Source organism: Polyodon spathula, chromosome 12 (assembly GCF_017654505.1).
Source record: "Polyodon spathula isolate WHYD16114869_AA chromosome 12, ASM1765450v1, whole genome shotgun sequence".
Classification (NCBI taxonomy): domain Eukaryota; kingdom Metazoa; phylum Chordata; class Actinopteri; order Acipenseriformes; family Polyodontidae; genus Polyodon; species Polyodon spathula.
The window spans coordinates 16,533,402-16,553,431 of record NC_054545.1 but is presented as its reverse complement, the minus strand read 5'-3'; the positions used below and the strand labels follow the sequence as shown (position 1 = coordinate 16,553,431).

Below are 20,030 nucleotides of genomic sequence, written 5' to 3'. Positions count from 1 at the left end.
AATATTTTACTTAATATCTGTAAAAATGAATTATTTGAGTTATTAAAAATATTGTCTCTCACATTTTAATTGCAGATTTACAGATACTCAGTGATTTCATATTTAAATAAATGAATACAGTTGACCTCAATTATAGCTAGAAATTCAACTGAAATTAGTTTCAAAATCAGGCATGCATAGTAATTAGGTCATTACCATTCTTTTCTATTTTACTCATATAAAACACAGATATGAGAATTACATTTTGTGAAAACCTACACATTTATAAACTCATGTTCATTAGTGATAGCTGCTTAACAATGCATGGACTGAATGTTGGCTGCTCACTCTTTGTCTCTCAGTCTGATGACGTACACAGAGCAGTTCCTGGACTTCGATCCCTTTTTGACGATGCCTGACCCATCTAACCCGTGGATCAGCGATGACACTACATTCTGGGAGCTGGAGGCCAGGTAATGGAGACTTCTGTTCAGCACTTGAAAGCAGAGGGTAACATTGACAGTGTTTATTTTTCATATTGGCAGTGTGAAAAGTTATGCTTCTATAAAGGGCTGTAATTGTGCTTTGCAAGGGAGGTAAGTCACCGGCTATTATCTACATTTATAACTAAGGCTGATATAAGTGCTTCAATTAATGAAACAGCCTGGCTGCAGTGTGTGTCCACAGTACCAGCCACGGCTCACAAGCTGGAAGCACTATTTTAGTAAGGTGTCTGTGGTTGATGAAATCCGCACTGTAAAATAGGATGGGATCTGCTGGTAGAACACACAGAGACACAGGATTACTCCTTTTTGTTTGACAGGCATCCCTGGCAAACCGCTGTTCACAAGCTGTACTGATGATACGCCCACATTGCAGAGTGCCCCAGCTGGCTCGAAAGTGCCTGACAGTCAGGGCCAGTACCTCACAAGTTTGCATTCTCTCAGTGCAGAAAGCAGTACTGTGTCTCTTAAAGCACCTCGTAGGTTCTCTCTCAATCTCGTCAATATTTCACTGATAGCGGGTACATCTAGCTGATTTTTTTTTTTTTCTTAACCTCAAATATCACATTTAATAGTCTGTAAACAAGCTTATTGAAACTTTCTCTTGTTCTTTGCTGTGCCGCTAAAGCCTGCCAAGTAACATCCTATGGGAGGACAAGACCTTTAAGTTTTTACCATTTTTATCCTGAAATAAAATAAACCGCAAGTGTGGCTGGGCATGAAGAGCTAATACACCAGCAACTTGTCCTTTAGCATCTAAACCCTTTGTTTGTCAGTGTGTATACAGTACAGTGGAACACTAATACAGGCAGTTACAAAGTTTTAATATCAAGTTAGGACCTGATAGATTTCCTCCAGCAGAGGCAGACAACTCATGGGTGAGGAAAAAGGAACAAAAACCTTGAATATTTCAAAGAAACAACTGCAGAAGACGATGTAAGAGTGACCTTGAGCACTATCAGTTAGTGTTTTACACTTCATTCTGTGGACAAATATTTGATTAAAAACCAAATTCATAAAGAAACAAAATATTGATTTGACTACGCCACCCCTCAATTATACCAGGTGTAAGGGGAGCTCCAAGTTACCAGATCTCCTATATTGTAATCCCCACTTGAGTCCCTTCCAAAGAAATTAAAGAATAAAGCAAGAGAAACCAAACCGTATATATACCCACACAGGCAAGGTAATCATATTTATTAAAATACAGAAATTGTCAAACAAAATAAATATTTGTTTGTAGTACACGTATCTTCTCTGCTAACTAACAGTTGTTATATGCTACAGTATGCCCAGCCTAATAGAAAGCTAGCGTAAGTTTGGTAAAGCACAGGAATGTCTAGGCAGCCCCTCTCAGATGTCACTGCGTCTGGAGGGAAGAGTGCTCAAAGAAAGAAAATACGAAATAAAAGTGTTTCAAAATAAACAGAAAATACAACCAAATCATAAAATACAAGTGCCAACAAATTTTAATTGTGCTCAAAAACAAAATTGTGAATAGCTATACCCACATAAACACCAGGGGGCAGTGTGATCTGAGGGAGGCTGAATTCAGACTTCCTAAGCTTTTGTTTAAAGTTTCTTTTTTTGAAGAGTTTTCCATGCAAGACAGTTGAGTCATGAAGACACCATGGTCATGTTTGTCCATTTCTATGAGGTCAGGTTTTTGGACATGGCTTGACTGTGGGGCCATATGCAGAACAAAATGTGGGCTTGCAGTGGTTAACCATGATAAATGTAATTTCAACTATTTATTTAAACTAGCCCCTTAAAATGACTAATACAGAGTCTGCTTGCAAGCAGCATGCTTCCAGCTCTATGCAGTATAATGCAAGTACCTCTATAAACCCTTCCATCCGAGACCTGGAATAAACTCACTCTTCCCAAAGCCATCCAAACACAAACTTACAGCATAGGGTTGTTATAGATACCAGTCTGTCAGAAGTACCCAGGCCTTTATACAGCTCCTGAATGTGCAAGTGACCTATGACTGTAAGTAGACATGGTGAAAAGTTATTATGGCCTGCAATTTGACCATGGTGTTTCATAGTTTAGGAACATGGCCATGCAACACAAACATTCATTGTCTAACGGTGTCTGTGCTCTCTGTCTTCCCCTGGTGTTTAAAGCAAGGAACCTGGCCAGCAGAGGGTGAAGAGGTGGGGCTTCTCATTGGATGAGACACTCATGGATCCTGTGGGGCGGGACCAGTTCCTCAAGTTCGTGGAGTCAGAATTCAGCTCAGAGAACCTCAGGTAGTGTGTGACAGAACTGCATACAGACAGCGACTGAATCCACTCTTCTTTAGAGCTGAGGGACTGGGAGGAAGGCTGTGTGGTCTAGTGCTTAGAGCGGAGGGACTGGGAGGAAGGCTGTGTGGTCTAGTGCTTAGAGCTGAGGGACTGGGAGAAAGGCTGTGTGGTCTAGTGCTTAGAGCTGAGGGACTGGGAGGAAGGCTGTGTGGTCTAGTGCTTAGAGCTGAGGGACTGGGAGGAAGGCTGTGTGGTCTAGTGCTTAGAGCTGAGCGACTGGGAGGAAGGTGTGGTCTAGTGTAGAGCTGAGGGACTGGGAGGAAGGCTGTGTGGTCTAGTGCTTAGAGCTGAGCGACTGGGAGGGAGACAGTGTGGGCTAGTGGTAAGAGATGAGTATTGGGAAGGAAACAGTGGCCTAGTTGTTAGAGCTGAGGGACTGGGGAGGAAGCAGTGTAGGATTAGTGGTTAGAACTGAGGGACTGGGAGGGATGCAGTGTGTCCTAATGGTTAGAGCTGAGGAATTGGAAGGGAGGCAGTGGCCTAGTGCTTAGAGTGGAGATACTGGGAGGGAGTGCAGTAGGATATCCTAAGTAGGACATCCTCGCCCCCTGTAGGTTCTGGCTGGCAGTGCAGGATTTGAAGCGACGTCCTCTACAGGCCGTCTCAGCTCGGGTTCAAGAGATCTGGCAGGAGTTCCTGGCCCCTGGGGCCCCCAGCGCCATTAACCTGGACTCCCACAGCTACGAGCGGACCAGCCAGAACATGAAAGACCCAGGGAGATACAGCTTCGAGGACGCCCAGGTCAGTGAAGCCATTCCCAATGCAGCCACCAGGAGGCAGCACTTCTTCTGTATGTGCAAGGGCCTTGATATTTACAGATTTTTTAAAAAAATCTACAAATGCTACAGTTAAGTTCTTACTGATTATCACCCTAAATGTGTCCAGCATGATAAAATACATCCCAAGCATGATTTGTCAACTTTCCATGCAGTAGTCACATACAGCAATAACTGTAGAATCCTGGTGATAACTTACTTAACGGTAACATATTGGCAGTGTTAAATTATGTAATATGACTCTTAGGGGAGCCAGCCAAGTATGAAATGCATTGGTAACTCCAAAGCCATTAGGCTGGTTTCACAGATCCACACTATTCTCGGATTTCCTTGCCTAAGGTAACATTATCCAACACTAGTGCTAATCTGCATCTGTGAAAACAAAAATCATTGCAATCCTGAAACGGCTGTTATTTCTCATCTTTCTAATTTGCTGCACCCCTTTGTCACATCAGTGTTCAGTAATGCAAACAAGCCAATGTCTCCCTCTTGTGGCTGATAATTATAGTAAGTGGGTGAAATATTGTCCAATATGCTTTCCACATTGATAAAAAACAAATGGACCCATCTGATAAAAGCAAGAAAAACAACCATAATGAGATTAACAGTTTTAAAAATAAGTGTCAAGGATGTAATGAAAAATGGAAACAAAACAGCTGAATGACACGTGGATGAGAACACTGCTTAGTTGCACCCTGTTTATTCTGCATTGTGCTGTTGTTAATCCCCAGTGTGCTGCTGTCCTCATGTCCCCATGTGCCTCTATGGCAGCCTGGTCTCTCCTGTCTTTGTCTGGGATGCTGGGCTCTCTCTGCATCCTCTTCCAGCACTGATTCCCTGTCCTGTCTGACTGCCTGCTCTCTGTCTGTTCCAGGAACACATCTACAAACTGATGAAAAGTGACAGCTACGCACGCTTCCTCCGCTCCAGCACCTATCAGGAACTGCTGCTGGCCAAAAAGAAGGTGGCTCCTTATAACACTTAACCCCTCCCCGCTGGGAGGACAGATAGCCAGGCCTTTAAGAGCCGTCTCCCTGTCACTCAGTGCCATAGCAACATTATTCAGATGTGCTTAGCCAATTTCAATCTAAAGATCCCTTCCTGTCCAGTAGGTATTAGAACTCAACACACAGTACAGTTTACTCCTAGTGTGAAGCTTACCTTGTGAGATCCAAATACTTGCTTCAAAGGAAGGAAGTGAATTTATTGATTTATTGTGAGGTATTTATTAAGTATGCTTAGCTCTTTAACACTGCAGCCTTCAGTACTGCAAGAGAAGGGTGTGAGACACACATATAACATACAGTAGCCATAAAAGTCCACTTCCCGATGTGAAGGGTGCAGATTGAGACACAGCTTCCAGATGGTAAAGTCATTGGTCTTTAATCCTGTCTAAAATTTGGGAAAACCCCAGTAGGATGGTGAGAAGCAGCTGGAATTGAATCTTTCACTGTGCTGAGATATTTCACTATGCAGAGTATCAGCCAACGGGTCACTGGTAAGAAAAGTGATGATGAAACTGACTTTGGGAAACACAAGCAGACAACAGCTTCCAACAGGAAGCTATTGAAAAGTAGTCTCCTAGTTACAATTTTCTGTTGGCGTGCTTATGTAGTTCCCTGCACAAACCCAGTATATACTATCGTACTGAAAACTCCTATTAGTTAGCTGGGGTATTCATAGGCATGCAATTTTATCAGTTCCACAGCCATGTGTAGCTGACAGTGCCTGCAGCATAATGGGGATTCATCATTGTTGCTTGATAACATGGCAGTTGTGTTGCTGTTTGTCAAAACCATTAACCCAGCACACATAAGTGAGCACACAAACTAAAGATCTTTAGGCTGTTAACCCCTGCATACTAATTACAAATGTGCTCTGTCTGATTTCAACAGCAATACAATGTAGGCTTTTATCTTCCCCCTCTCTACTTTCACAGTCCCCTCAGTGGTAGGCTGTTGTCACTTTGCACCCCCTGAGTTTCACTGCGTCCAGCTAACCTTCCCTTTGTTGTCTTTCCCCTAATCTTCTCCTCAAAGCTTGAGAACGAGCAGGGACGCCGAACCTCTCTAGAGAAATTCACTCGCAGTGTGGTGAGTACCTTTTCAAACGGCATTATGGTATCGAGCTGTGCTCAGGGGTCAGGGTGTTACTTAATGAAGAGCGGTTCATATGCTCCGAATGGTAGCCTTTTTAAAACTTGCCTTCACCCTCATCCAAAAGAAAAATCCATCAAGGTGCAGTAACTGTGTAACCTGCTTTACATGGTCAATTAGACACCTGTTAGCATTTCCAATGAATAGAAGCAAATAAGCTTATTTACTTTATATCTTGAATTGTTTGCAATGATTTTCAGTAATCACTGATACATTCCTAATTTATATCTAAGGGTTTAATAAAGTATACTATACTATTCTATCCTCTAGAGAGTTTTAAACAGGTTCCTGAGGAAGTACAGGCCCACCACACAGCATGTCACTCCCCCCAATTAAAAAGTAACCAATAACCCCCCTCCACATCTCCACCTTGTTCACTCCAGTTTCTAGTTTTGCATAGTTGAGGCAAGGCAAAGCCTGAGAAGCTTTGTTCAGTTTTTGTAATTTATATTGGTCACTCACCACTAGAAGGCATAGTGATTACTGACATGTAAGGCAAAAAATATAATACGAATGCTCCAGTGACTAGCTCTGTAGAATAGAGATATTGTATTTTCTATTATAACTGAATCCACCCCTCAGCCAGTTGCAATTACAACATCAATACAATTATCTGCAGTTACTAGAGTTTTTGCGAGACCACTTAAAATAAGAACACATCAAATAAGAAATGTTTCTTCAGTTCAGACAGATTATAGTCTTTATGCACACTAGACAAATAGCTGGCTGTGTTGTGTTATCACACGCAACAGGAGACTTTGCATCTCTCACGACTCATGTCAATCCAGACTGATGGGGAAATGCATTGCTCTTGCACTGGGACAGCAGCAAGAGGGAACAGGCCTGTCTCACTACAGCAATACAGACATCCTGTCAGCAGAGTAATGGAGAAATGGTTTTGAATCTTACAGGGGTGCAATATTTCAATACACATATAGCAGCACATTTTACTAAGTGTGTAATGCTAGTTGACCATTGGAGCAGTATTGGAGCAAGGGGTGGGCGCTGTTATGTATGGCCACGTAGAAAATGAAAAACCTTGCTGGTGTTTTGGGTTTGGGGCCGGGGCTGTTGTGACCCATTTTACCCAACAGATTGAATATCACTTGAAAGTGACTTACAATACTGACAATAAACAGAGTTGGCTCATATGGAGTGCACCAATAACCTGGCAAAATAAGACTCAAAACACTGTGTTTACGCAATAAATATGGTTGTTTCTGAACTTAAAATATAATACTGCACACTACTGCACACTAATACTAATACACTGGTCAAAATGCTCTGCTCTTTCTCTTTCCAGGGAAAGTCATTGACAGGCAAGCGCTTGACAGGCCTGATGCAGTCCTCCTGATAGAGCGAAGAGCCAATCAGCAGAAGACAGCAGCCTCCAGTCATAGCCCAGCAGGGGAGGGGCATCCAGGGTGGGGCTGGAGGGGGGGTAGTGAAACCCAGAGCTGACCAATCTCCTCCCGTCAGCCAGTTTACAGTCTCCCCTCCCCCTGCCCCTCCTCCCAGTGTACAGAGAGAGCAGCGCAGCACCACGCTACTCATTAGGGGCTCACCATGACATTGATATCAATAAAGTGGAGATAAATGCGAGTCCTCTGGGGGTCATTTATTTATTTGTTTTTCATTTGGTGGGTTTTTATTTGAATCCTTGTTGATCTAAGAGAATTGAAAACTTTTCATAGTTGTTAGAGTTTGGGGGTTAACTTCTACTAATGTTGTCACACACACATGCCTCCTTTCTGCCAAATAGAATTAAACAGAGCTTGTGTACCATGGCTTATTTTCTTAGCCCTCATTTATAAAGGCAATTTTATGATGTTTTTTCTGCTTAAGTTTTCCAAAGGTTATGTTCACTTCGACACCTCCAAACTCTTAACCAGCAACTGCACAGAAGGTTCTGTATTTATGGTGGGGTGTCAGTACTTATAATACTAAACACAAAGAAAGTTTTGTTATTTTTAGGGCACAAGTTGAAACTTGGGAAGTGCAGAACACTTTCTTTTTTTATAGGTTACTAAATAAGTTATCAAAAAATATAAAACGTTGCTAAAATCATTTTTATAATACTGGACTAAAGCTTCTTACAATGGTCTTCAGCAGCTAGGCTTATGGCTATGAACCAACCTGAACTTAAACTTAATCCATTAATTGCCATTGTCCACATTTGAGGACAGGCTACTTTGTAATTTTTGGAGCGTTTTTAACTAGCTTCTACCTGTTACTGGTATTTAAATGTTCTCTTTAACTACATTGTAATGATAATTGTGTTAACAGCAAAAGTTAAGTCTAAATGTAACTGTTAATTCTGCAAATATAGCTCTTCAAATGCTTTTCTGACTCCTCAATATAAAATAAGAAACTGAAAATGATTTGTACTTAATGGGTTAAAAAGAAGTCTCAAATGATGTGATGAAAAATAGAAACAAGAATTGGAAACCAAACAAAGTGAATGATATGTGGGAAATAGAATAACACATTTTGAAACTCTTTCCATTCGCCCTTAATCATCTCATCATCTCTACACAATGAGTGTTTATTAAAAGAGGTGTGTTTAGTACATGACTGTGAGGCTGTCACAAAGAAGGGCTTAAAAACCTGACTTGTCAGTGCAGTGCAAAACCATTCAGTTAAAGATGATAGAGATACAGCCCTGCTAATTCTAATACATACCTGCCTGCCTCCACAGTGCAATATCACGCTTTAGTTCACAACTCACGTTCATAGATAGAGAGCCTTTTTATTGTATACTGTATATATTGCAATTAAAGTGATTGTGTTAGTGGCATGTCAGTCAATAGAGGAAGAAGCTGATCGAAGGGGTAGGGATAATAAAAACACCAGTTTTAGACCTATATAGTGAATAACAGTGCACAATAGATAACATGTTAAAGCAGTTTGAAGATTGTAAAGAACTAATCGCTTCTAGCATCTACCTGTGGGACAATAACTGCTCAGCTCAGAACCAAGGTTTATACTGTCATTTCTTTTTGTTGACAAATGGCTTATTATCATGCTTACAAATGTTCATTTTCTGTTAATGGTTAGTTAAAATATAGTAACCTGCTTAGAAAAATTCTAAATAACTGTTTTCAAAATTGCTTTAGACAAATGTCAACATTCTAACTAACCAATAACAAGTAACGAAACAGATTTGTTATCAAGCTAGCTATTAACAGTTAAGAAAATGACAAAAGCGCTCAAAATGTACAAGTGGCCCTTGTCAGTGAGCATCCTCACCAAGCGTCTGCAGTTCCAGCTTTTTTTTGTTAGTTTTTCTTTCTTTTCAGTGACACAAAATGATCAGTTTCTTATCAACATTACTGGGGAAAGAAAAACTAAACTGTTATTGTTAAAGGAAGCCCTTTAAACCCTCTGAATGGGCACGTTAAAAAAAATTAAAAAAATAAAAAGTTTATTGTCCTACTATATGCATTCTTAATGAAGGCTAGTCCAGATAATATACTACTTGGCAGCAGCATCACATGCATAGCAGTGTACTGCCTGCAAACAAAAGGAAACGTCATCCAAAGCAGCCGATCACTAGATGGCGCGGTCTCTTAGTACTGGAAAGACACATGGTCTGATTACGCCTATGTTTTGCATTACACAGACTTATCAAAACATGAAACAAGAAACCACATGTAATGATCTGAAACATTATAAAAGGGTAAGGGGATAATTATATTTGAAGATCTTTACTCTGATGACATCTTCTCATGGCGCTGCTTGGAGAGTCAAAAAGTTTGTTGTACGCTTGAGAAGAAAGCATGTCTTCATGTCATGTCATGTCATGCAGGGTACGATGTAGTGTGAGTGATTTTGATACCACTGTTCTAAATGTCCTAGCTCTGCTAATCAGGGATCTCTGTTTTCACTGTATTTTTAGTGCATTGGGAAAAACAAGATTAATACAGAGATCCCACTGAGATCCACTGTTTTATTGATGTTATTAATGTTAACCAAATCCATCTTTTGTTTGAGAATGAAATGTATGTACTGTACAGTATTTGAATATAGTTCTAATGGGCAGTCCTTTCTGCCAGCATGCTCATTTATAAAGAAGCCCTGTTGGGCGTGCATGTTTACTATCTTCAAAGATGTCGACGTGGAGGATTGCAGCTCATTGTTGAAGTCCAACCTCACCTGCTCCAGCAGGGAGCTTGTACAGCCTGGAGTTTGGCTTACCGGCACATAGCTCGGTAAAAGATACCTGAACTAGCCCCCTGATCTACAAAGACTACCACACGCACAACCTCGGCTGAAAAGCTTGAAAAAGCTTCAAGACTGTTGGTATTTCACAGGACTGTCCAATGACTCAACCTGCAACAGACACATCACGTCCATGTTTTTTGCTTCAGTACCTGAACATCTTCCTGTGGCAGCCAGGAAGTGGTTCCTATCAACGTTGCTAGGTTACAAAAACAGTCTTCTCTTGCTAAAAAGTACAGCAAAAGGAATTTGTCGACAGGGCAGAGCAAAATGTAGAAGGCTACCGGAGGCTGTTGATTTTATTAATTCCATAGCATCAACACTGCCAAACAGACAAGAACTAAGGAGAGCTGCTTTGCATTTTGTATCTCTTTTATATTGTAAAAATGCACTGTACAGCTCTCTATTATTAATATTATTATTGTTATTATTATTATTATTATTATTATTGTTATTATTAATAAAATATAATAATAATAATAATAATAATAATAATAATAATAATAATAATAATAATAGTGATTTCTAACTATAGACTATGTAATTAGAAAAAAGACATATATAGAGTGGTGTGCACATATATTCAACCACCACATTGCTTCTGTTGTTTTGATTTGTTGTGCATATGATATTAAATCACTTTAACTGAAAACACTGGAAAATTGTCAAACATAGGCAAATTAGTGGTTGTCTAATTTAATTGATGACTTTAATAGACCGCAAGTATGATTGATTTAAAATAGTAAGAGAAAAAAAACACATAGCCACAAATGACAAAATGCATGAGACTTTTATAAGTTGTTTAAGATGTCTAATTAAAGCACAGTGTGGTCTAACATTTTCACACAAGTTTCTATTGTTTCTGTATTACTGATTATTAACCGAAAATTAAAATAAATTCTCACACCCAAAGGTTTTCATGCAGGTAGGTATAAAGGACATAAATAACAAATCTTGAGATGTTCTAATAAATGGGCACACTGTATATGTTAGTCATTGTTAAGAATTGTTCAAAGCGCAATACTGCTATGGAATACAGGACTACTATGCATGTAATATAATGTACAATACCTTTCCCTGACTTATAGAAGACCAGGTTAGGATCATTGTTGGTGGGATGAACAAGCCCATGTTGTAGTGACCAAATAAAATGTTGGGTTCTGATTTGTATTGAGACTGTACTGCCCCTTGTCTTGACTCCTGAATTCTGATATGTTATTTAGAGAATTATTCATAACTGTGCCCATGGGGCTCATGTGTGGCCCCCCCGTGACCTGAGAGGGACCCTGTTAAACTGTACACCTGCTATTCTGTCTGGCTTGCACCCCCCCACACGGATGCTTTGACAAAGCCAGCAGGGAATTGAATGAGGAATACATTAATTTGGACAGCTGTGATATTTCAAAGTTGCTCTGGGTACATCCAGTCTGTATAAAGTGCACTCAAGATTCAGTGAGTTTTGTAATAGGATAGATAGGGTGAAAAGCTAAGTCATTGAAAATGTTTGAGGAATAAAGGTGATTATAGGATCCCCCTGTGGCTCCCAGTCATTTCTGGTTTTTCATGTTTAGCAAACAGTGATTTACAATTAGAAATACTAAAATAAACTATCATTAAAGACACTGAGTCTTATAAATATAGACAGAGAGACATGATATCTAGTATAGATATTGAGAGAGACATGGCTATTGAGTGTTTTATTGATAAGATGTAGGGAAACAAAGCACCCCTTCCATCTGTCTGAAGCACTAAACACTTACTCCTCCTAGAAGTGTCAACCAAGGATTTAAAATGCATGTTCTTCCCCCATATTAGCATTATCACTTGTATCTTCTGTGGACAGATATTTAGTTTCTTTGCTATTTGTTCCTTTTATTTGGAATATGCACATTTTTGGGGGATAGCTACCTGACTTATGTCTCCAATTTACTGATTTCTTATTTTCTTTCCCCTTATAGAATTTTCCCACACTTGCCATGTTTACCATGTTTTTGCTTTACCATACTTTGTTATTCTTTACAATGCTCATCTGTGCTTTATCATGCTTTCGCTATACTTCATTGCACTTTGCTATGCTTTGACTATGGTACGCATGTATAAGGGTCCTTGGTGCTGACTGTCACCAGTGTTCTTCAGGCTATTGTTCACAGTGTCATGTTAAAGCCTCTTCAGCTCTTGTAGGAGTCATTGTTGCTTTTGTGTTCCCTGGGTTTTCTATATATTCTTATGTCACATTTCAGTGCGAGACAGCCGAGTCACACTATTCTACAAAGTAAATAAACAGGGTGTACGAAGCTAAACCATTCTCTCACCAACGTATCATTCATGTTCTTTGGTTTCCAATTATTGTTTTCCTTGTATACCTGATACTCATTTCTTTACTACATCTAGTTCATTCAAATCCGGGAGTAGGCAATGCATTTTTACTCCCTGTTCTGTCCCCACTAGAAACTGATCTCAGAGTTGATGCAGTTTGGTTTCTCTTCAGAGTAGACACACCAAAGCTGGAGTTCACTCACCAGTGCAGTCTGGTGCCGTGCAGAGCACTCAACAGCACTCTAAAAGCACCAGTGTGAAAGCAGTATAAAGGTAAGAGAGTGAGTTTCCCTGTAATGTAAAAAAAACTTTTTATCTTGTAGGCAGCAGTTAACTAACTAAACTAGCCCATCACAATGAAATTGTCCGCAAGGAAGCTACAAGAAAATTATGAGGGAAAAAAAGACAACTCTGCTTCTGGGTTGCAATTATAACGAATGTTCCTTTAATATACGGCAAGGCAAATAAAAAAAATGTAAAAAACACATTTACATACATGATTTTGAATGTTTTTACAACATCAAAAGATGAAAAAAAAAAACCTGCATCTGAACTGTACTGGTGTACATCGTACAGAATGCAACCCTTTAACTCTATCCATCCTAACTAGATGTATAGATTTTGGTTCTAGTTTTGTTCTGCAAGATACTGCCAAAAGGGTTGTTTTCTGTATTGGCAGACAAGTTGGCAGGCATGCACATACTGTAAAGCATGAGGCAGCATGTTGGAAGAGAACAGTACAGACTACAGGCTCTCCAGGACATGGGTGTTTGTTTTAGGCATGGTTCTGGGAATCCAGACACCACACATTCAATAAACTACACCCCACAGAATAAACGTTTTAGTGACACCAAAGCTAGATATTATATGCTGAGGTGGAGGCATCTCTAGCGTATGTTTTTAGGACATGCAGAAAACTGAAACATTCCAGGTGGCATTTTAGTGTTTCCAGTAAGAGTCTGTACACTCTTAATGTTGAAAATGCTGAATGCATCCTATCATATATTATATACTGTAATAAAACCCTCCACCCAATTGAATGACATGCCAGCAGATAACATAATAGTGGGCTGTGTCAATCCCTTTCCCTCTACAATACAAAATAGACACAGATGCAAAGCTAAAAACTACATAAGGTTACATGCATGTGTGAATAACTGGGTTATACAGCATATACTGGCTAATATCATGTTATAGTACTGTAGCTATATAACACTGCAGTACATTTTTTCTTTAAACACTGTTGTTATACTGTTGTTAAATACACACTCCATTTGATTTGTTTAACATTTCGACTGTGTTTGTGTGTGTGTGTCCGATTATGATTACTACCACGTTGCATTCTTCAGTGTTACATTCCAGTAAACTCATCAAATACGAAGTGATCTTCTAATGCAGACCGACCGACCATGGGACACCGCAATGGCCCTGTTATGATGGTAGCACAACTATGAGGCAGCTACAATGGGAGGCATTGAGAGAACAGAGTGAAACTTACATTTGCAGATATGAATGCTATGAGTGAACACACACTGCTAACCTATTACCATATTCAAACCGCACGGTGCATTATCACATCAGGCCTCCTGTGCACATCTGACTTCTATTTACAGTTGGTTTTCCTGGTAATGCTGTGGTTTCTTCAGGGCAATAGAAAGGGAAATGGTTTCTAGTAACACTGAAGACATACTCGGATAATAATCGGTATAACTCAGGAATATATCTGAGATCCACACCTATATTATTCAGACAGTTACCCCAAGTTTTAATAGCCATAGAGCTGTGCATACAGCATATCACAGTTTGGTTCTATTGTGTGGGGCTGTAGCCTTCCTCCTGCTTTTGGCAATGTCACTCCCTCTTAGCTTCTTGCTGTAGGGTGCTATATTTGTACTGACCAGTCCTCATACATCCCTCAAACTTGCATTATAAATAGCTAGACAGATTATTCAAGTATGTTAGGAACATTATAGATAAAATTAAATGTGACACTATGAGCTGCATCCATCATTAACTTGTGTTAAAGAATGTCCTTACCAAGTTTCATCCCAATTGTATAAGCGACTCTCATAGTAAAGACAGATGAATAGGCATCTCGATATAGTTCTGCATTCTGATACTCTCACAGGCTTGCCCTAAGGAATACACTGTACTCACTTTTAATTTTGATCTGTATTATTTTTCAATATTGGCGGAAAGTTTATTTTTAAGGAATAAGGTATTTCTTTTTTACACAACTCAACCTTACTGTAACTATGGCTACTTAGTTTTTATAGCAACAGTCTGAATAATGTTTCGATATACAGACACACACACACGCTTTGAGCCTCTAGACATTGCCTAGAAATAGCTTATTGTCCTTTATAAATACATCGTAGTAAATACAGAGTAAAGTTTTTCACTCCCTACCCACCCCCCATATAAAAAAAAAAGTTTAGTGATTAAGTTAAAAAGTGATCCATCCTTAATGTTGGTGAAATTCAAGATTTAGCACCAAAGTTAGACAGTAGCAGTGGAATCGCCTGCTGCCGACCATAAAAAAAAAAAAAAAAAAAAAAAAAAAAAAAAAAGAGTAAAAACAGGATCCTGGAAGTGCTCTGGCCCAACGGGACAAGTCCTGAAATCCTGGAAAAGCACTTTTGGTTTACAGTGTTGGCTTATAGCTGTTCAGCTTTTAGTGTTAAGATAAGAATCTTGCTATTTCAGTTCTGTAATGCTGAGCTTGCAAGACACGCGTCTCTAGATCTTGGTCCCCCCCCCTTAGAATAAGCAGAGAGGAAAGTTTGTAACAGTCATACCAGAGGCAATGATGGAGCAGAGCAGATAGCAGCCTTTTAAAACTTGTTGAGCAGCGTCATTGTAATGTGAGACGGTGCTAGACCTGAAAGCCTGGGTCTGGAATTCAATTTCAATTAGGGTATATTAATAGCAACTCTATGTACATAAGTACCAAATTACAAAATGCACAACAACTGTGTTTTGGCAGTTTTACAGTTTGCAAAAATCTTTAAGTTGTTTTTTTGTTAATGTCATAGTTCAGTGACTCAAAAAAGAATTCAAACCACCCGTGCTGCATTGTAATGTTTGAGGGCGGGACATTTGTCTTAGATACCCCTAAATAGTTAACTGTGATCTCCTAAAAAACAGTCAGTAGATATTTGTTTATAATTTTACCCCCAAAAAATGGTTTCTTCAATGGTGACTGCCAAGACAGTTTGTCTTAAATACTGTACAAGTCTTTGCAGTCATCAATCCTATGTCTTGTGTATTTTTGACAAATGGAGAACTATCTTATTAAGGATACCAAGATATATATAGATAGAGAGAGAGAGAGAGAGAGAGCAAAATAACAGTCCAATGGATGCAAAACAGACAATAACCATCCCATACCCAAGCACCGCAAAGGAGCAGTGAGGGTTGAATACTTTTTCAAGTCACTATTATAATCATTAAAAAAAAAATCACATGACAAAGGTTTTGATTAGAAGTCATTTTCAAAGTTTCTGTTGAAATGAGTTTGGACTTTTATACTTCTGGATGAGGTAGACTTCACCCTCGTAGTGGTAAAGTGTGAATGATCTCTTAACACTCCTATTAAGAAGAATGGTCATGCTGTTTTTCAACGTTACTAGACATTAACCTTGCAGAGGAGTGAACAGAGCTAGTTACAGCAGATCATGTCGGCCAGGAAAAAGTCAAACTTGTAAAAAGCTGATAAAGTTTAAAAGGTAAAGATTGAAACAAGAAAACAGCAGAGAATTGTAGATCTGGTGATTCCTAAGTGGAAAATATGTTCTGGCATCATGGTGTTATTTTCTGAATTCCTAATGGGCTATGTGTTACTAGTTTTATTTAATTTTTCAAGTCAATGTACATCTTTAAAGCTGCTGTAAGGCTATAGATGGCAGAATTCAAACTGAACCTCAGAAGCCAGGGTTAGGGCAGACAGCACTGGAATGAAGATGGATAGCAGTCTTGCAAGAGCTGAGAGCGTGGCTTGAGAATCAGGAGAGGGTGAAGCAGCTGTGAACGAGAGATGCTCTTAGAGCGAGCGCGCTGCCAGTGCTGCAGTGGAATGCTTGCTGTGGAGGGTCGCCCCGCCCCTGGGTAGCACTGGCTGCAGTGGTCTTCTCCATGTCTAAGGCTGCTCACTGAAGACTGAGGCTTTCTCCTTCAGCAGGTCCAGACACACGTGGCAGCTCCAGCTCCCTGCGAGACACCGGCAACAAACACACTTTAGAGCAGGCAGGTCCAATCACAGTCAGTCATGGAGGGCTATTCCACTCCAGTGTTAACGGATACAAAGAAAGAATTACTGACTTCAGGGTGGAGGTTTAATTGGTTCAGCTGAACAATTTAGAACAGGGTTGGGAAAAAAGACCAGGAGTGGAAGGGTCAACTTTAGCCAACCCTGCTTTAGAGGCTGGCTTCGTAGAGGCCTGACTGACCAGGCTTTAGAACAACTGTGTCAGACAGTCAGTTACCGAGAGAGCACTGTATACAAGAGAGTGGGCGGTACATGTGAGGATTCACTCAGTTATCAGTGACTAAGAAAACATCTTAAGCCATCATTCTGACAAAAGCATTTTTTCAAATGTACAATCTGGCAACCTATAGCATGTTTAATGTGTTAAAGTTTACAACTCAGTCGTAATATGCATGCCTACATGTAACATCAAACTGAGGCTATGCTGGTGAACTGAAGGACGAGACCAGGAGGTAAGGTGGGTCTGTCAATCCACAACAACCACTGCCTAGTCACAGTACATTACATTGACAAGAACACTGTTACTATACCCTTGTAGTCGGGTTTTGTTACCATGGTTATTAAATTAAGGTTCCTTATGTTGTGTGGAAATTAAGTTGCTAGTGTTATGTTCTTGAACTGAGATGGTGGCTGATGTATCTGGTGGTGTTGTGTATCGAAGGCACCCTTACTCATCCCTCAATCACTTGAATATCAATCAACTGAATATATTGTAATTAGGTCAGCTGAAATAGGACACTGCAACATTGCAGATCAGGGGTGCACAAGTCCTTCATGCCTTATTAAATAATCTGCAAGAAGGTTATATTGGTTTGGTTCAGTAATTTAGGACTCCGGACCCTGACTGGGTGTAGGTGAAGACATAATTGATAATTTGGTTAGGGAAACTTGTAGGGGTGTGTCCCACCAAAACCAGCAAGGGTTTTTCTATAACTGGATGTGCTTCTGTACCTTCAGGAGGCTGGGCCATAGGGGGTTTCAAACAGTACATGTGGTATCCACGGTCACAGTCATCACAGAACAGGAGCTGATCCTGGAACAGACATATCAGGTCAGTCTCAATCACGCAGCCTTAGGAGCTTCAAATAAATGTGTTTTTATTTTCCCTTGCATCATTATGATACTTATGATCCTGTTGCTCAAATGAGGAGTTGAATTGATTTTATGACCTGGGAAAGTGCTTTGAACTGTGTAAAGTTGTCAGTACTTTTCTTGGAGTTCCATGGCTACCAGCAGAGTCCAGACTACTGGAACTTCGGAGATTTGCAAAGCTGTTCAAAGCACTTTCACAGGTAACACAAAAAACTTCAAAAAATGTTTGTTTTATAGATTTTTCTGACAACTCAAAATGATTTATAAAAGGACAAAATAAGCTACTTACTGTTTAACTCATGAGATATTTAAAAAGAATATATTTTTAAAATTCTGTTCCTATTCACTTTTCTAGGTCATCGTTAGCCTGAACAATTTAAATCTCACCCCAAAATTCAGAGATAGTACGCCACAATTTGTCTGTGTTCCTTAGCTGAAAAGTTTTTAACTATTTGTAAAAATAAACAGATATATTTGTATATAGCGCCTTACATCGTTCTCAGAGGTGCCGCACAGGCTGCAGGATTTGCACTCGATGCACTGCCACTGGTAGGTGTGCACGGCCTGCATCATGTTCACAGTGAACTGCAGACAGGTGGGGTGGCCTGGGAGGAGAGGGGGGCAAACAAGGAGAGCGGAGTAGAAACCAGCACAGGAAACCTGAGAACTGTTAGACTGCTGGGGGACAGGCAGGATCACAGACAGTTTAACATCAAGATCTCTTAGACTAGGGTGTACGCAAAGGATCCACAATACTGCTCTTTTGAAGTATACCATTCAAGGTTAATAATGGGTTTGAAAAGACGACAAGGACAATCTGTAGACTTCGGTAAAAATACATCATATTGACATTTAAACTTGCGACGTTTAATAAGCAGAAAACCACTGTAGCACTAACAGTGTAGTTGCTGTTACAGTTAGCTTTTCACTTTTTTGTATGGCCCTGTAAAAACTGCCTGGTTATCAGCATGGCTCTTGAAACCTAACTTAAGTGGCAGCAATTACACATAAGCAGCTATGAAAATAAACAGGTATTACTATTGAATTCACTTTCTGTGTACAGCTATGGCCAAAAGCTTTGCATCACCCTATAGAATTAACACATTTTGCTTCAGAAAATAAAATTAAATCTGCTGAATAATTGTATGTTAACATATTGAATTACTTTTCCATAAATATATTTTCCATATACTTAACAGAAAAGTGACAAATTAAAAAAGGTGACATTTCAAAAGCTAACCTGAAGTACTGTACTACTATTATGGCTTCCGGCTGTCTTTTGTGATATTGTTTTGTAGTTTCTTTGATTACATGATGTTAAATAAAATATCTAAATTATGTTCATATCTGATTTTTTTTTTTAATTAGGTCTCAATCCTAAAATTCTAGGTGATGCAAAACTTTTGGCCATAGCTGTTCATGGATATTACTGAATTACCACTCATGTACTACTGCAAACACATAATTAACAAATTCAGCCTCAAGTAGCAAATGCAATGGTTAGTAGGTATACCACTTAATTCCCTCGGTCTTTAACAGTTACTACTGGTCTTAGTATCCAGAGTCCCATTCAGACAGGACAACACTCACCACATGCACTGACCTCCTCTGAGCCCACTGAAGCACAGGCTATCAGCTGAACCCCTTCACATGGGCTTTCCTTTCACTCCTGTCTGTGAAATCGTTGACAAAGAGGACGCTTCACTGCAGTGCATGACCTGTTCACTGTGAACCTGCGGGTTTATTTGCCGTTGAACTACACAGTGCATGTTTGAGAAAGGGGGCAGTGTTGGCAATGAAAAGATCAGAAGTACAAAACTGTGACTGAGGGTGCAGCTGTATGTGGGCAGTGTATGCTGCCAAGATGTATTATTGCCTGAAAAAGGGGAAATAAAATGAGCAGAACCGACCTCACCTGAGCTGGTGCAAGCGACAGTTGTCTGGTCAAGACATTGCTGACAAACAGAGAGGCCAGCAACTAAGCTTTGCACGCAAGACGTGTAACACTGTATAAAACAGCAGACACTTGGGAGGTACATTCGAGAAGCATCAAGACCCTCCATGAACACACACCAGCACTGCCTCCCAGAAATTGGTAACTGATATTTCCTGTTAATAACTAGTGGCCTCGTTATTGAGTAGAATGATAATGCTTAAGCTGTAAAAGTGTGGCTTTTGATTTTGGAATCAATAATGGAAAGTTAAAAGTCTGTTTAAATTATTGTTGTGTCCACTCCTTCACACAGAGAAACGCATACATAATTTTGTTTCCTTACAGCAGCATGTCTTGGTGTAACAGTCTCAATCCAGAAGAGCAAAGGCAGTCGTATGTAGTTTCTCAGTGAGAAAACAACTTGATTTGTTCACTTTGGTTTCAGTTTCTCATGGGTAGGGTGTGGTACATTTCA

The 20,030-nt window shown here is 39.8% G+C and overlaps 2 protein-coding genes across 4 annotated transcripts in view; one reads left to right on the top strand and one right to left on the bottom strand.

The window, feature by feature from the left end:
* The window catches only part of LOC121325015 (regulator of G-protein signaling 6), a 117,245-nt gene extending 109,917 nt beyond the window's left edge, over positions 1 to 7,328 (top strand). For 2 of the 3 annotated variants that reach the window (XM_041267301.1, XM_041267303.1), the window contains 6 exons: positions 342 to 452; positions 2,612 to 2,737; positions 3,349 to 3,535; positions 4,445 to 4,534; positions 5,610 to 5,663; positions 7,030 to 7,328. In XM_041267301.1, coding sequence (XP_041123235.1) covers positions 342 to 452; positions 2,612 to 2,737; positions 3,349 to 3,535; positions 4,445 to 4,534; positions 5,610 to 5,663; positions 7,030 to 7,080 — 619 coding nt within the window. In that variant the 3' untranslated portion in view covers positions 7,081 to 7,328. The remainder of the gene's footprint in view (positions 1 to 341; positions 453 to 2,611; positions 2,738 to 3,348; positions 3,536 to 4,444; positions 4,535 to 5,609; positions 5,664 to 7,029) is intronic. The other variant, XM_041267302.1, reaches the window with a different exon arrangement.
* Positions 7,329 to 12,706: 5,378 nt separating this feature from the next.
* Positions 12,707 to 20,030, bottom strand: part of LOC121324171 (zinc finger protein DPF3-like) — a 69,118-nt gene continuing 61,794 nt past the window's right edge. Inside the window, exons 9-11 of the mRNA XM_041265716.1 lie at positions 18,115 to 18,227; positions 17,482 to 17,563; positions 12,707 to 16,472 (exon numbers count right to left, since the gene is read on the bottom strand). Coding sequence (XP_041121650.1) covers positions 16,402 to 16,472; positions 17,482 to 17,563; positions 18,115 to 18,227 — 266 coding nt within the window. The 3' untranslated portion in view covers positions 12,707 to 16,401. The remainder of the gene's footprint in view (positions 16,473 to 17,481; positions 17,564 to 18,114; positions 18,228 to 20,030) is intronic.